At 47.2% G+C, this 15,999-nt stretch overlaps 1 protein-coding gene and 1 long non-coding RNA gene across 3 annotated transcripts in view; one reads left to right on the top strand and one right to left on the bottom strand.

Annotated features, from left to right (window-relative positions):
- Positions 1-15,999, top strand: part of SLIT3 (slit guidance ligand 3) — a 589,537-nt gene that overhangs the window by 468,956 nt on the left and 104,582 nt on the right. The window contains exons 10-12 of the mRNA XM_041748203.1: positions 5,545-5,616; positions 11,086-11,157; positions 14,762-14,833. Of these exons, the coding sequence (XP_041604137.1) occupies positions 5,545-5,616; positions 11,086-11,157; positions 14,762-14,833 (216 nt within the window). The remainder of the gene's footprint in view (positions 1-5,544; positions 5,617-11,085; positions 11,158-14,761; positions 14,834-15,999) is intronic.
- LOC121486846 lies at positions 8,460-10,369 on the bottom strand. 2 transcript variants are annotated; one of them, XR_005986746.1, is made up of 3 exons: positions 10,188-10,369; positions 9,892-10,100; positions 8,460-9,297 (listed from the first exon to the last, which is right to left on the bottom strand). It is a non-coding gene; the product is annotated as an uncharacterized LOC121486846 (long non-coding RNA). The 2 variants fall into 2 exon arrangements; XR_005986747.1 differs by having other exon boundaries at positions 9,980-10,100.

Genomic DNA, 15,999 nt, shown 5'->3' with positions numbered 1-15,999 from the left:
TACGCACCCCAGGATGAATAGGAAGTGTCTGATTTATCATCCCAAAGACATCTGAATGTGACTTTTTCTTTTTACTGTCAAGAATTTTGCCTCGTGTCCATGGCACCTATACAATCCAGATTTCCCCTTTCTCCTTAGGGATGCTTGGCACCCTGTCAGGCTCTCCAGGCCCTATGCACAATCCTTAGCCAGGAGTGATGCTCTGACACCTCGGGAAGGGGTCTGCACTCCCCAGCATTTATGGGGAGGAAGGGCTATCTCCCATGCAAAGCAATCTGGCAAATTCTTTTAGAGTTTTTTTTTTCAAAGCCAAAGCAGCTCAGAGGACTGTGTGCTGGTCTCCCCGCATAGCAGAGCCAATTCCTCTAAAAATAGCTTTCTTCCAGAGAACCCGCAGTGAGACAGTTCCCTGCAGATTTTCCTCGAAACTGAGTTCCCACCAACACCACCATTCTTACTGCTCCCTGTCGTTTCTCTGAACCAGCTCCAGCCTCTAGGAGGGGTAGATTCCGGGAAGAGCCAGAAGCTCCCACCTTCCTCTCTTCCGTGGTCTTCTGTCTTCCCTCCAGTGTCCTCAAGGCTCAAGAGGACCATCTGTACCTAGAGTGTCATCTTAATCTCTGTCCCATCTTCTTCCAGTTTGCTCTCCCCCCCCCCCAACACACACACAGTGCCATCCAGTGTGTCTCATGCCCTCTACGATAGCAGCTAAATTTAGTTGATGGAGAAAGGCTGTGGATGGGTTTACTGTCAAGTAATAAGTGAAAGCATCTGGGGGAAAGGTAGCCCTACTTTGCACCTTGTCTCACTCACCTCAACTCCACTGTTTATCTGGGGTGAGGAGATAAATTATGGTTTATCTGCTTAACAAAAGCAGATATTCTCCCATTACACTGTTCACCGGGGGATTTTAAAAAGAGAGAATGAAAACAAAACAAAACAAAAAGTAGCCAACAGAACAAAAGGACTGGAGGGTTCTGGAAGCCATCAACATCTGGGATTCTTAAATGTTCTGAGAATACCAGGTTTCTGAGGGACTGTTACATGGAAGCAGAAGAGATGGGGTGGGATGGGGCAGTGGTATAAAGCGGAAGCTGATGAAGCACAGAATAATCAGGAACAGAACATTGGGATAAATAGTCCAGGTGTACATCCCAGTTTTGCCTCTCACCTAGAGCACCTTCCTTAACATCTCCTGCTTCACTCGGTCCCCCTGCTTTGCAAAATGGGATTCATCAGAACTACTAGAGATTTTCTATGAAGACTAAATAACACAATATTAGCACAGTGTTTGGAAGACATTGAATAGAACCTAAAGAAGAAAAACTTATACAGGTGACATGTATGACACAATAGAATGGTTTAGTCTTAAGTTCCCATACTAATTTTTTTTCATTTTTTTCCCAAGATGATTAAAAAAAAATTCTCTGGTATAGGCATCTGGGCATATGCAATAAGGAAAGCAAATCTGGTTCTCTGTCTACACCCTCTCTTTTCTGTAGGCAATGCCAGGTATTCTGCAGAGCAGGTTAAGAATGACTCATGTCTCATATGCCTGCATCCCTCATCTTTGTTGTTCTTACATTAATAATGATACTTGCTTCGTACTATTGTTGAAGGAATAAAATGAGATGGCATGCAAAGAGCACAGTGTCTAACCTATAAAAAGCCCTCAATAAATGGTAGATGTTTGTCATTATTGCCACCTCAGCCATACCACCACCAATATTCGAACCCAGCTCTAGAACGTCTTTATCAGGTGACTTGTAGCCATGCCTTTGCGCTAGCCATGCCTCTGCTAGTCCCTCTGGCATCATGTTGACTTATGCATTGCTGGAAATATATTGTGTTCAGTCGCATGTTTGCAAATGACAGATCATTAAGGAAGCACCGAGAAACTAGGGCAAATCAATACAGAGCGCAAATGGCTGAAATCCCCATCAGATGTTCCCATTGTTTTTACTGGTGCCAGAAGATGTTCAGATGTTTGATTTGTATGTTTGTTTTTATGCTAGTTCTATTAAATCGGTTTGCAGCCTGAAGAATGTTTGCCAGACAAAGAGAGACACATGTGCCATTTAAGAGAGACCTAACACAGCTGTTGGCTTCAGACACCTCTCTAAATGTGACAGTTTTTGCTGATGCTAATGCTGCTTTTTGTCCTTCACACCGAATTTTTGTCACTGGGAATGTGGATCTTTGTGTGCTTATTCCAGGCTGTATAAAACCCCCCGGGGGCTCTAGGCCACGCAGAGACTTGGCGTGTGCACAAGCACTGTAGGCTTACTCCCTTGATGAGGGGGCCATTTCCCCAAGGATGAGCTGGCAATGACTAAAAATGGAAATGCCTCCACTCCAAATGAGACTCAGCAAAGCTCTGTGACGGAGAGTTCAGGTTTTTGAATGGGACAAACTTGACTTTCATCCTGGCTTTGTGAATTTGGACAAGTGACTTCACATCTCTGAGCCTCCATTTTCTCATGTTTAAAGTGGGGTTGGTAATAATGAGTAGGATTTGCCTCATTGAGGTGTAAGTATTAAGATAAACCAACCATGTAAAACTCTTAACCTAATGCCTGACTCACAAGCACCTGATACCGATTAGGTCTTACTGTTGTCATTATCCCTACCCTCACCCTCACTTCACATTTGAAGAACACAGACTTTTCGCAACTACACCCACTCCCCCCAGACAAACTCTGATGCCCCTGTGGCAAGGTTAACCCACATTGGGTCATGGCCTTGGAGGTCCATAAGGGATCCACTGTCGAGCCAGGAGCCACAGCAGCATAAGAAGCAGAGAGGTGGCAGAGACAAATACCATCCCTAGAGCGGGCAAGTCTGATGAGTATAGGATGCACACAGCCATCCCTGCACTCCTGATTGGAGTTCTTGGTTCAAAACCACACCTTTGCACTCTATTTGCATAGTTATATATACTTACATCTATACCGCATCTCCCTCAACTCCTGCAGCCTTTTTACAAAATATTGACTTTTGCAGAGGCCGCATGATGTCTCAGCATAAGCGCTGGGTCTTAACCTCCTAAAATCTTCTGTGACACTGGGGAAGTCACTTTAGTCTCTAGGCCTCAGTTTATCTGTTTTCAGAAAGAAAGGCAGTATGTTCAATGGGTTGAAACATAGGTCAGCTCTGCCACTTACTAGCTCTATCACTCCGGACAGGCTATGTGATTCCTCTAGGTTTTATTTTCCACATCCACAGAATGAGGCCAACACAGCCTGCCCCATAACTGTAAGGATTAAAAGAGGTAACATAAATCAACTGCCCTATCATAAATGATAGCTCTTCTTCTTTGTTACATTAGCGATAGAATTGGGTTCTGTAGTGGACCGTCTTGGGCTGTCGTTATCCTCAGATTGTTAAACTCCTTGGGGACAGGTACCACCTATTGCTCACTGGTTCATCCCTCCCTTGACTCTTATACCCCTTGCTAAAGTGGAGACTAATTGATTACGAATTGCAAACACAGCCGGCTGACCTCACCCCCAGTGCTGACCTGACTTACCTGGGCCCTTGGCCTGCAGCTGGGAGCAGTGGATTCTCTTGCAAACACTGAGGGGGTTGCCATCGTTACAGACAGTGGCTCTCCCCAGGGGCATCATCCAACCACAATCCCTTGCCAAAGTGGCAGGTGAATCACAGGATTCCTGGAGAGCATTTTCCACCTGACTGGCAGCCCCAGAGACCCATGGAGCTGCTGCCTTGGCTGAGAAATCCCTGCTGAACTCTGCTCAGCTGGAAAACAAGAACGTCCTTGGAACTTCTCAGTCAAGGCAGCCTGCCCTGAGTCTGCTGCCTCGGTAGGTGGCTATATCCAGTAGCTCACAGACTCTGATACGTGGTGGCAAGCTCTTGTGCCTTACCATGAGCCAGCCAGGCCCCTGTCCAGCCAGCCTGTGCCCATGTGCCCAGCAGAGCAAGCCCCCCACCTCCTCTGGCAGGCCACAAAGGCTTTCTTAATAGACCGTGGCAGTCTCATTTGTAGACTCTATTCATCCAGCAGCCAAGAATGATCTGTCCTGATGCTCCCTCTCTCCTCCCACCGCCCTTCCTCTTTCTCTGCACCCCACCCCCACCCTTCCTTTGGCCTGGAGAGTGATTTGTCTGTGTTATGGGTAGGCCTGACAAACCATTCCACATTAGCAGCTGAGATGTTGTTTGAAATGGGAAAATTGCTGGCAAACTGCTCCATTAGCGGTTCCAGTAACAAATACTCTCTTCCCCCAATGAAGATGAGATCGCAGAGGCACAAATTAATACGACTGTCTCCCCGACTCTGCAGCGGGGATTACTCTTCAAGATGAATGGGTTCATCCCAGCCAGAAATGTGCATCCACTAGATGTAGCTAGCCTCCAAGGGAGCCACTTCCACCCGTATGTTCCTTCTGCTCCCCCGCCCCCCTTTCACACACCTTTTTGTGTGTCTTCCCAGCTGAGGGTTTGAGGACCATCTATGCCAAATGAGGAAGTGATGAAAAGATCTATGCCTTGGAGAGAAGGGAGATGCACGAGAAGGAGATGCTAAGTCCTCAGCCGAGGCCAGAGCATCACTCATCACCTCTAATAGAGGGCCTGCCTCCCACTCAGGCCCGTTGCCCATCACACTTGCTCTTGGTGCCAGGAAGTCATCTGAGGAGAGAGAGAATAAAGAATTGAGATGCTCGCTCACTTGCTCCCCATAGCCCCTTCTCTTCAAGGAAGTACTAAGCCCTGGGCCTGTGGCATTTCTTGTCATTCTAGAGTCCTAGGAGAGGAAGCACTTCTGGAGAGGCCATAACATGGTAAAACCTCAGATTCCAGGAGCAACCCAGGGGCGTGGTCCAACAGGGGGCCCTAGGGCCCTAAGGGTGGTGTCAGAGATCTGGTTTGAGGAGTATCAGGCTGGGAGCCTAAAGACTTGAAGGCTGTTTCTCCAGCACATTAGAACAGCCCAATTGAAATAGCCGGAAACAAACATCAAATGTTGCTGTTTATTGTATATCATACTCCTGAAACTAATAAGTCATTTATACCTTAATACAAAAAAAACCAACCAGAAATGAAGCCAGCCATTGTCCTTTCTGCCTATACAATACCCCAGTAGCAGTGGGGTTGAATTTTTAACCAAGAGACGACACGCCTCGATGGCAGGTGGGCATTGCTGGCCCAAAGGCCATTTCTTTTGTCTTCTCTTTATCCCTTTGACTTTTTCAGCACTCTGAAAAAGTCGAAGGTGCTACAGCTTTTTTGAAGAAACATTTGCCTTCAAAGATGGCTTATAATAAGCAAGAGCCAAAATTACCAAGGAGAAGTCATTTTTTTTTTCTAATTTTTCCAAGGGTGGTTAGGTTCCATGGATGGGTGCTCCATACACCAGAACACGAGTCTCTAGCTTCCACATAGTGTTTGCTAGCCTCCTGAAACCAGTAACGGGTGTCATGTGATGAGAGGGACCCTCCTGTCCTTGAGGCCTTCAGCAACCACCTGTTAACAAGTTGACAGGTGGATGGTTAACTGACTCTGCTCTGCTCTGTTTCTTAGACGCCTGGAACAGAACTCCATCAAATCTATTCCTGCTGGAGCCTTCACCCAGTACAAGAAACTGAAGCGAATGTGAGTTTCCCCTGGGGAAAAATAAAGCAGATGTTTTCATTTGGGGGGTAATATGTCCTGCGTAGTGGGCAACCTGCCCAGATGACAGCCTGCATCACATTCTTCCTAGAGAGTTCAGTATCTGACCTGTAATGTTCTCTGAGATTGGGTCAGGAGTGTCGCTTTCAGCTGGTGAGGTATATGGATTTAGACACCTCAGAGCTAAGGGTCTCTCCAACTAGAGCAAAGTAAAATTATCTGAGTGAGAAGTGGAGCTGAGTTGGCTAAAAAACAAACAAACAAACAAAAACCCCTCACACCACCATTCTTATTGCCCTCGCTTTCATGATGTGGACCTAAAGTAGGAGTTTCAGTGAAGATGGGACAGTGGCTTCGTGTCATTCTACAGCATTGTAACCAACATGCCTTCAGCCATGCCCACATTCATCTAACAGAGAAGTCTACCACATGTAGGGAAATGTAAGATCGGAGGATAGAGTGTGTGCTAAAACCAAGTCTGTGCTCACAGAGCTTACATGTTTGAGTGTGAGAACACAGAAAAGAAACAAATCAGAAATTGGTAAGTTCTAGAAAGTAAAACAAAGGAAAGCCTACCAAAACCTCTCTGTGCAGGTGACTCAAATGAAGGGTGGGATTTGAGGAGCTCTCAGGAGAGAGCAAGTGAAGAGCCCTGGGGAGCAGGCATGGATGGTTGGCAGGGCAGCAAGGAGGCCGGGAGGGAGTGAGGGAAACAGCGGCGGAGATTGTATTGGAGAGGTAGGTATGTAGGGGCCAGATCCTGTGGGCCTTTTAGACCATGCTAAAGATTTTCTATTCTTTCTAAGTGAGATAAGAAGCCTTGGGCCCTTCCTTATCCTCCAATCACATATATCTTGCCAGTGATTATTCCCACCACCCCCATTAGCACCACATCCAGTAACACCGCCACCACTACATCCTATCAGTGCCGGGGAACACCGACACTGCTGTTCCTTCCCTACCAGGGTACCGCTGACAGCGTCACGCATCATGGCCCTCATCCCTGCCATTGTAGTGACATCATCACCACTCCTCCCCAACCCATGACGGCTCTGAGCACTGCTCTGTAAGTCACTCAGACCCGGGAGTGCTGAGGGGAACCTAGGAGGATTCAGAAGTGGCCCAGCCATTGCCAACATAGATAGAATCTGAGAAGGAGAGCCCTTTCCCTTTTCCAGGCTAGAAATCATTTATTGTAGTCCAATAATCAAAATGCTGTTTTCACCTCAGTTACTCACCCTTTCTGGCCCCTGCAAAGGATGAGAGAACAGGTAGAAATACGCACAGACTTGATCTTGCTCCCTTCCACTGAAGGCTGATTCATCGGGTTCCCTTGAGTAGGAGAGCCTCCATTAAGGAGGTTAAGTGTCTGCTGACTCCTTTTATGTTCAAAATAAACATCCCCAAGAAACAGTGGCATTGGTAAACTTTACCCTCGGATTTTGGGAAGGCAACTTCCCATCTCCCTGGAAATCCAAACCAAACAAGATTTTCTCTTGGTACAATTCCAGAAGTACAAACCAACATAATGAACCAGCCCTGAGCACGTACTTTTTCCCCTCCCCTTGGCAGCATTCTTGCTGGAGGAGCTGTATAAATATAGGCCTTAATATTTAAAACCTTGGGCCATTAATCTCCTGGTCTCCCTGCTTTCCCAGCTCACTCCATACCCCCCCCCCCACAAATTCATTTTTAAAGCCTAGCTTGATTATGCAGCCAGATAGTAATTTCAGTGAAAAATGACAAGTTCAGTCACTGCCCCAACCTATATCTCTTGCATGATTTAAGTTACTGCTCTAATTTTTTGTGAAGTCCAGGTAATTTAGAGCTTAGCTATGTTTTACTGTCCTTTCCTCATCTCATTGGAGTTGCCATGATCTGTGCATTCAAAATTCATAAGACCTTCTCAGTCACAACCTGGGAAGGGAATTTAATTTTTGATCATTTCTGATGCTACTGATATTTATTATGATGCCCTCCCCCCCCCCGCCCCCGCCAAGGGGATGGCAGTAAGGAAGAGAGACCACTTAAATATTTTTCCTATTAACAGAACTTCACAAACCAAGAATGATGTAGGATGGCTTGGGAGAAATAAGGCCCCTGGTGAGAATGGACTTTGAAACCCTGGGTGTGAATTCCTCTGAGGTGTGCGTGACCAGTGTCTCGCCTTTTTTTTTTTTTTAATTTTTTAAAAAAGATTTTATTTATTTATGAGAGACACAGAGAGAGAGAGAGAGAGAGAGAGAGAGAGGCAGAGGGAGAAGCAGGCTCCACGCAGGGAGCCCAACGTGGGACTTGATCCAGGGTCTCCAGGATCACACCCTGGGCTGCAGGCAGCACTAAACCCTGAGCCACCAGGGCTGCCCCAGTCTCTCTCCTTAACAGAAAGAAGTTTCCCCTCAACTATGAATGAGCCACACCCTCCTCTTACCTCTAATAACAAACAAACAAAAAAATTCACCTGGAATGAATGACTTTGTCCCAATTTCTCATGGCCAGCTTAGCAAAAAAATACTTCCAGGTAAAAACTAGTATTGAGCAGACTGGGTGGCTCCGTGATTTAGCACTGCCTTCAGCCCAGGGCCTGATCCTGGAGACCCGGGATCCAGTCCCATGTCAGGCTCCCTGCATGGAGGCTACTTCTCTCTCTGCCTGTGTCTTTGCCCCCCCCCCCCCCCCCCCCGTCTCATGAATAAATAAATAAAATCTTAAAAAAAAAAAAAAACTAGTATCAAACTAGAGAAGTTACTTATTTTTTTTTATTTAATTTTATTTATTTATGATAGTCATACAGAGAGAAAGAGAGAGAGGCAGAGACACAGGCAGAGGGAGAAGCAGGCTCCATGCGCCGGGAGCCTGATGTGGGATTCGATCCCGGGTCTCCAGGATCGCGCCCTGGGCCAAAGGCAGGCGCCAAACCGCTGCGCCACCCAGGGATCCCGAGAAGTTACTTATGAGGAGAGTAGAAGGCACTAGAGAAAAGCCCTTGGTCTTACAGGGCTGGTTAAGTGGCAGCATTGGCAAATGGGGGCCATGCTCATGTGGTTTGGCCAGAAGGGCATGTTCTTTCATTTTCCTTTCCACGCTCTTACATAGGATAGGATTCCACAGGTGCCAGCCTTTCCTAGAGTCCCATACTGTATTCCCCACTCTGAGCCTTGCCAGCAGGGAGTTTGACACCTTGGTTCTGAACAGTCTGAAAAGTCCACTGCCTCTTGGTCATCCATTTTGTAAGCCCCAGGGCATGGCATACATCTGAGACCAGCAAATTGTAAAACACTGTGGCTTAAAGTATGACCCAGGGACCATGGGCATGGGAATCACTGGAGATGCGTTACAGATGCAGGTTTCTAACCCTGCTGTCCAAAGCAGACTCCCTGTGGGTGAACTTTAGTAAACACCCTAGTAATATTTGAGAACCACTGATCAAGAGTGACCCAGATGCCTGGAGTCAGCTCAGGGCCACCTGCTTTGGATCAGGAGGGGTCCAGCATGGAGATCAGTGAGCAGCAGAAGCCTTCTCCAACCTGCCTCCTATCCAGCACCACTGCCTTATTCATCCATCATCGTGAAGTGAGGGGAGACTTGAGATACCCAATAAATAGCTGTGTCAAGTCACTTGTGGCTCTAGGTCCTTCACCTCTTAGGGCTGCCATTTGCTTCCTGCAGAATTAAGAACAAAGAGAAAGTGACCACCCCGGGCAGTTCCCAGATAAACTATCACATGTCCAATTCTACTTCCCATCATCTCTAAGACCACAAGACATCCCTCCTGTGCTACAGAGAAGAGTGCATCCAGAAGGCTAGCTGTGGACTGGATACCACTTTGCCCTGACAAGGCTAAAGCAGAGGGCTTCCCTCCTACCCCCAGCCCCAGAACTTCCTCTTGCATATTAGAGGTCTAAGTAGCTTGAAGGGACATCCCATGATCAGGAAAACAAAACAGAACCCAAAACAAAACAAAACAAAAAACCTCCAGGCTCTCTCAGCAGTCTGATCTGAGCACAGACCCCGTGCGCTGGCCTGACATGCCTTGTGAGGCAGGCAGGCTGAGGGTGAACAAGATTAGGATAATCCAGGGCATTTGCTTGTTAAGACCCTTATACAAAAGTGGAGCGCTGAAGAAAAGCCTGGTGTAAACTGACGAGTTTGTGAGCACAATCTGTGGATTTGTGAGAGGCGATCTTGCCAGCTAAAGGGATAAGCTCGACAGCTGTGCCTAAGAAGCCTTAACCTGTGAAATATCTTTCAACTTACCAGCTTTGGAAGCAGGGAGGGAAGGGAGCAGAGGCCTAGGAAGCTGGGCAGCCCTTTGCAAACTATGAGAAGGAGGGGCGAAACAGACCTGGGGAGTGTGCTTCCAAAGGTTGGGGGTTGGGTGTCTGGCCTCGCCGGAGGCAGTTGCTTTCTTCTCCAGAGTCCCTTGTCTCCTCCTTGTTGACCCTCCAAGACCCCAGCTCTCTCTTCTGCACAGAGGCAAAGACCCATTGATCTATTTTGTTAAAAGAAAAGAACTGGAGAGGGCGTTGTTTCTGGAAATTGGAGCATCTCACCTTCCAATGACAGGAGCCCAGGGGTCACCCCCAAGCTAAGCACTCTGAGAAAGTCTTTCCCCTCAATGAAGTGCCATTAGCAAGAACTAGAGGCTGGGTGCTCAGAAGTCATGGGGATGCACAGAGCCACTTCTGGGCTCTGAAGAGGAGCCGGGTCAGGGAGATTCGTCTGCCCCAATGCAGCCAGGGGTGGCTGCCTTCTATCACGTGACCTCCCTCTCATCCACATTACCCCACAGCCCTGGGCATCACCCACTCCCTTCCCCGGGCTCGCACCCATCCTAGGAGCACAGCCAGGGACAAATCCACATCTCAGAGCTATCCCGTGAGAATCTCATGATGTGCTTGCATCATGTGACCTGGAGGACACCCCGAACCAGACAGAGACTTAAGTCACTGCTCAAAACATCTTTTCGGGTCAGAAAGGAAAGGTCACTGGGGAGGTGAAATGACTCAGGACAGTATGGGGAAGAAAATCAGCGTTGGCTGAGGCATGAGACAAGAAGATGATGCATGCCTGAACCCTGGCCTGTGTTTGGGTGAGGCCAGCTTCTGCTTCATTTATGCTGTAATTGCTTGGTAATGCAACAAGGCCCTAAAGTGACTGGGTGCAGTCCCCCCTACAGAGTGAAGGCTCACATGTGCAAAGCCATATGCCACAGTCAAGATGCTGTGGGTGAGCATTCTGTGAAAGCCAAGAAGAGTGAAACGAATGTAGTATATTTCATCAAAAGACCATTGAACTGAATGATCTTTAAGCCCTTTTTCTTGTACTATGAATAAATAAACTGATTAATTCTCACCATTTTAAATATCTGAAGTACTTGTTTCACACCTAGGAGTGGCCGTATCACACCTTTGAGCTGTGCTCTCAGACTCTCCCATTAATGTTTTTTAGAGACATCAGCAAGAATCAGATATCGGACATTGCTCCAGATGCCTTCCAGGGTCTGAAATCACTCACATCGCTGTAAGTGGGGAACAGAGCCATGTGGAGGTGGGAATGGGGGGTTGGCAATGGGAGAGGGATGTGTCCATATTTTTCAGGAGGTGTTTATCAAGGCTTTATGTTCCCTTACACACTTGTGGCAACCTGGTAAAAGAAACAAATATTTCTTCAGGGGAAATTGATCTTGGGGAATATTTCTACAACCCAAATGCATTATTTTTATTGATTAAGTGCCCAGCAGCTTCCCAGTTATTGGCTTCTAATTCAAATGCATCTTCTGCTCTACCCACAATTCCCCCTCCCACCCTGTGTGCCTCAGCAGCACTCTCGGGAGATGGACGAACAGAATGGTAATATATGTTTATTACCCATGTGCTCATGCCCATTTCTCTCATCTATGTGACCTTGTCAAGGGAGAAGCTAATTTTCTTCCCTGATTTTCAGGCTTCTTCTCCAAACCAACTCATGGCCTTTATTCTGAATAAGCATCTACTCCATCCAGTAAAGTCTTCTTTTCTTGGATTGTGCAACCCTAGGGCAGCTTACTGGAAGGAAGCACAGCCTTGTCCACCAGGGACTCAGAGACCCACAGGGGCAAGAAGGCATGGAGCTTTGTCCTGATTCTACCAGTGACTTACTACATGGCATAGGGGATGTCACTGGGGTTTACTGTATATTTTCCCCACAGACAAAATGGAGTTAGCGATATCTTTCCTGCCTAACATGCATTCAGGGGTGACCATGATTAAATAATTGGCAGTACCTATTAAGCACTTACAGCGTGCCAGGAGTCTTGCAGGTTTAATCCTCATAACCTAAAATATAGACTCTATTCTCATCTCTCTTTTACAGTAGAAGAAATGAGGTGTTCTAAGCTCCACACAGACAGGAGTTTTTATCTCTTTTGATCTCAAACAGTACCTGGCTCGTAGTAAATGCACAAAAATAAAGCTTGTTGAATAAGTATAATTATCCAAAGTCCACAACTGGGAGAGGCAGGATTTGAACCCAAGCAGTGCAACTCCAGAACCCATGCTCTCAATCCCCATGCTATGCTGCCTCTCCAGGTAATGTGAAAAATATACACTGAGACACAAGAAAGCTATCATCAGGTGATATTATTTATATCATTTGATGACCCGCCCACTGAGTAGGGGTGAGGATGCTCACAAGCAAGCTGTCGATGCTTTGCTTCTCTTGGTAACCTGTTTGCTTAATTTATGAGTGGGCAGGCAACAAGATACACATTTTTCCCCAATGGCCCATCCCACTGAGAAGGGGCTGGGGACAGGGAAGTCTCTTGATTCAGCTGTTGCCTGCTGCTTGCAGAGTAAATTAGTTTCATTTATCGAATAGAACATCTGGCTGAGATATCAAAGACAGGATTGTATGCGAGATTAGTGTCTGCTTATTGTGCTGAAGATCACAGAGGAGCAGAGAGAGTGGCTGTGTGCTGCCAGGATCCTATCCCTGCCCCCACCCTCCTATTCCACTTATCTGGTTTCCCTCTGCTGGGACTTGGGAACAATCTGAGGACAGTGAGATTCTTCTGGTCCTGTAGGGGGTGAGAAAAGGAAAAGTCAAATCTGCGTTGCCAAACTGGCAACTGGCCTCCCACTAGCCAGTTCTGAAATATACCGGGGCCCTACGTGAGGTGCCCCCTCACCTCTAATCTATGCATTCATCCATTCAGGTAGATGCCTGCTTGGTACCAAGGAGTATCACAGGCATGTAGAATGTGGCAGTGAACTGGATGGACAAGAACCTTGGTCTCCTGGAGCTTGGAATACAAATACACCCAACCCAAACTCGTCAGTGGCTGAGCTAAAGGGCAGGAAAGGCTTGCTGGTACTCATTTGTTTATTCTGTCAACAAATACTGTGCTAGACCCTGTCAGTCCTGTGAGCAAGCCATGTAATGTCACCATATTCTTGGGGCCTACTACATTCAAGGGAGCTGAGAGGGAAGAGCAGAGAAAAATCTTAAAATAAATAAATGCATAAGTAACAGAACATGACATAATAAAAAGTGATGAAGAAATAAAAACAGGGTGACAGGTGGTGAGAAACATTAGAATATTCAGGAGAAGCTTCCCAGGGAAGAGATGTTTGCACTCTGACCTGAAAGGTGAGAAGAGGGCAGTCAAGGAAAGATGTGAGAGCAAAGCCAGGTGGGTCTGCACCCAGATCACTCCAAGGTAGACCCACAGCCCTCTTCAGTCTACCAAAGAGTGGTTTTGACCCATTAGATTAGATCCATAAGGAGGTATGACGGGTCATGTGCGGATCCCCTGCCCCAAGTTCCTGGTCCCAACACCTCACCAGCTACTGCTACACCAGAAGGTTTGACATTAGGCGAGACAAGCAGACAGCGACGCTACAACGTTTGGCACAGTGAGCAGTGGGACATTAATATGAATTACAAATGCGCGCCTGAGCCATCATGCTGACTTTTATTTACTCATTAATTTGTTGAAACATTAATGAAACACACCCGCTGGCTGAGTGAGACACTCTTTTTTCCTGGTGGTGTCTGGAAAATAGGGGGTTTGGTTTATCGCTCCCATTTACTATTTCCTCACCCTAATATTTTGTCTCCTCAAAGATGTGTAACAGCCTGGATTTGCAGTCTGAGTGGGGTTTGTATATTGCATTCATTCAGTATACTTCAGCACCCAAGAGGGAATTGAAAGAGGGGGAAAAAAAGAAGCACTCCTGAGCTCACTTCTCTACATGTCAAGGAGGCTGGACCCAAGAGAAGTGGTCTGCGCCATGGATGAGAGCAGAGAGAGGCCAGCAGGTCTTCAGCACCTATGTGGAGAGCCAGCAGGCACTGGGCTGGAGAGGCTGGCCATAGACATCTTCCCCAAGCCCTTCCAGGTTCCCGAAGGCGAGCTCATGGATAGGAGACACAGAGTGAGGGACCCTGTTGGTCTGAAAGAGAAAGGGGTAAAAGAATTCAGAGTTTCTTAGTTCCTGGAGCTCAAAGAGGGGCTGGAGTGTAGGGGCCATTGCTCCCAGTTAACAATTCCTTGCTCTCCAGCTTTTTCTGAGAGCCAGTCCCTGACTCAGCAGTCCCTGTGCCATCTGGATAGGACCCCAGATGCCCAAAGCCCTGTCTGGATGGATGATTAAAGAACTCAGCTCAGGAATTCCTAGGATGCAATGGTATATTAAAGGGAAATGTTCTATAGGCTGGGCTCAGTCTGATCAATACCCATTGAAGACAAGAAGACGCAGGGCCGGCAGCTTCCTACATATCTTATTTATTGCCGAGGTATGAGTCATATCAGCAGCTCAGGGAGACACTACAAAGGGACTGCTGCTCTCTGTTGTAGATTATTTATTGAACTGGGCTGTCCAGGAGTAAAACAGGATAGAGCCCATTTCTCCTTGCCTCCCAGATCGCCTGCCTCTCCAGCTCTTGGTGGCACTCACCTGCTGTCCCATTGGGAAGGAGAGGAGGTAAGGCCAGCCAGAGAAGGAGATGCTCTGAGAAACCCCACCTACCCACTCACTTACCCCCCCCCCCCCCAATGGAGTTGGCCGAGGCAACGGCCTCTACATGAGTGGGTTCCACTGGCCTTGCCTCTACAGCAACCATTCTCTCCTCTGCTTTTTTCCAGCGTGCTCTATGGGAACAAGATCACTGAGCTTGCCAAGGGACTGTTTGACGGGCTGGTGTCCTTACAGCTGCTGTGAGTAGGCACCTTTGTCACATTGTATGTCTCAGGGACTGTTTGCAGGCTCTTCCCTGCAAACTTCGAGCTATGCTTCTATACAGTTCTTTTGACTGTACACACACTAAAAGGAAAAAAATATCTGAGCTGTCCACCCCACACATGTGTCACCTCTTTTTTGGTGGAAAAAAAGCCAAGGAGTTGGCAGAGGGAGGCCAAGGTCAATGTGAACAAATCCAAATGATACAGCTCAGGAGCCTGGCCTGGACATGAGTCACTAACCCATAGATCTAGTGGCTAGGAATTAAGCCTGGGTTGAATCCTACAAGGGGAAGCATCTTGCAGGAGTGTGCTAGGATTGTAGGGAACTGAAACATTGACACACCATATTCCAAGAAAGCTGAAACAGAGCTGCTGACAGACATGTAACCTTGGAGAAAGGTGGGGGTGGGGTGGTGAAATAATTATACAGAAGAGCATAATCAGTCACCAGTGTGACTCTATCTGTGTAAGATATGGCTGAGGGGGGGAGTGTTTATTTAATTTGAAGGAAGATTTGTTGCCTCGAATTTTAAGCTCTGGGATTATTTATTTGCATTTATTTCATTCTGGTCATTTGAGCTTAAATGTTTGAAGAAGATAATTGAACTCTGATGTGAAGAGGCAAGGAAAGGAATTTCGCTTGTCCTGTATTTTAAGATTTTATGATGGGGGAGATTAGGTCTGTGGTTTGTGATTAGATAGGCATGGCATCTACGTGCATGTGCTGTGGTTGGACGTATATGTGTGCCCATACACATCCTTGCCTGTTCAGTGACCATCACAATTCCTGTGAGTATGAGGAACTGATCTTGAGTATCCTAGGAGTGGTATAGAATACCAGGCTTCAGAGAGGTAAACAACTTGCACTCAATCACACAGCAAAATAGGTGTGGAAACTGGCAAAGAGTTGACATGGTCCTGTGGCTCAGAAGGCTCTCAGCCCTTTGAGTAGAGGTGCGCATCTGAGTAAGATGAGTAAGTGAGTGTGTGTGTGTGTCTTTGTAAAACCATCTCCGAGTCACAGGCCACGAGGAAGGGGCCTCCCTACACCCCCATGTGCTGGTAAGCAAAGCTGCCATGGGAGTTTGTAGACCAGGTGGTCAAGCTGGGTCTCGGGGTGGGTGGGAGGCCAGGAACAAGAA

Source organism: Vulpes lagopus, chromosome 3 (assembly GCF_018345385.1).
Source record: "Vulpes lagopus strain Blue_001 chromosome 3, ASM1834538v1, whole genome shotgun sequence".
NCBI classification, from domain to species: Eukaryota; Metazoa; Chordata; class Mammalia; order Carnivora; family Canidae; genus Vulpes; species Vulpes lagopus.
This window is presented reverse-complemented; position numbering and strand designations above follow the sequence as displayed.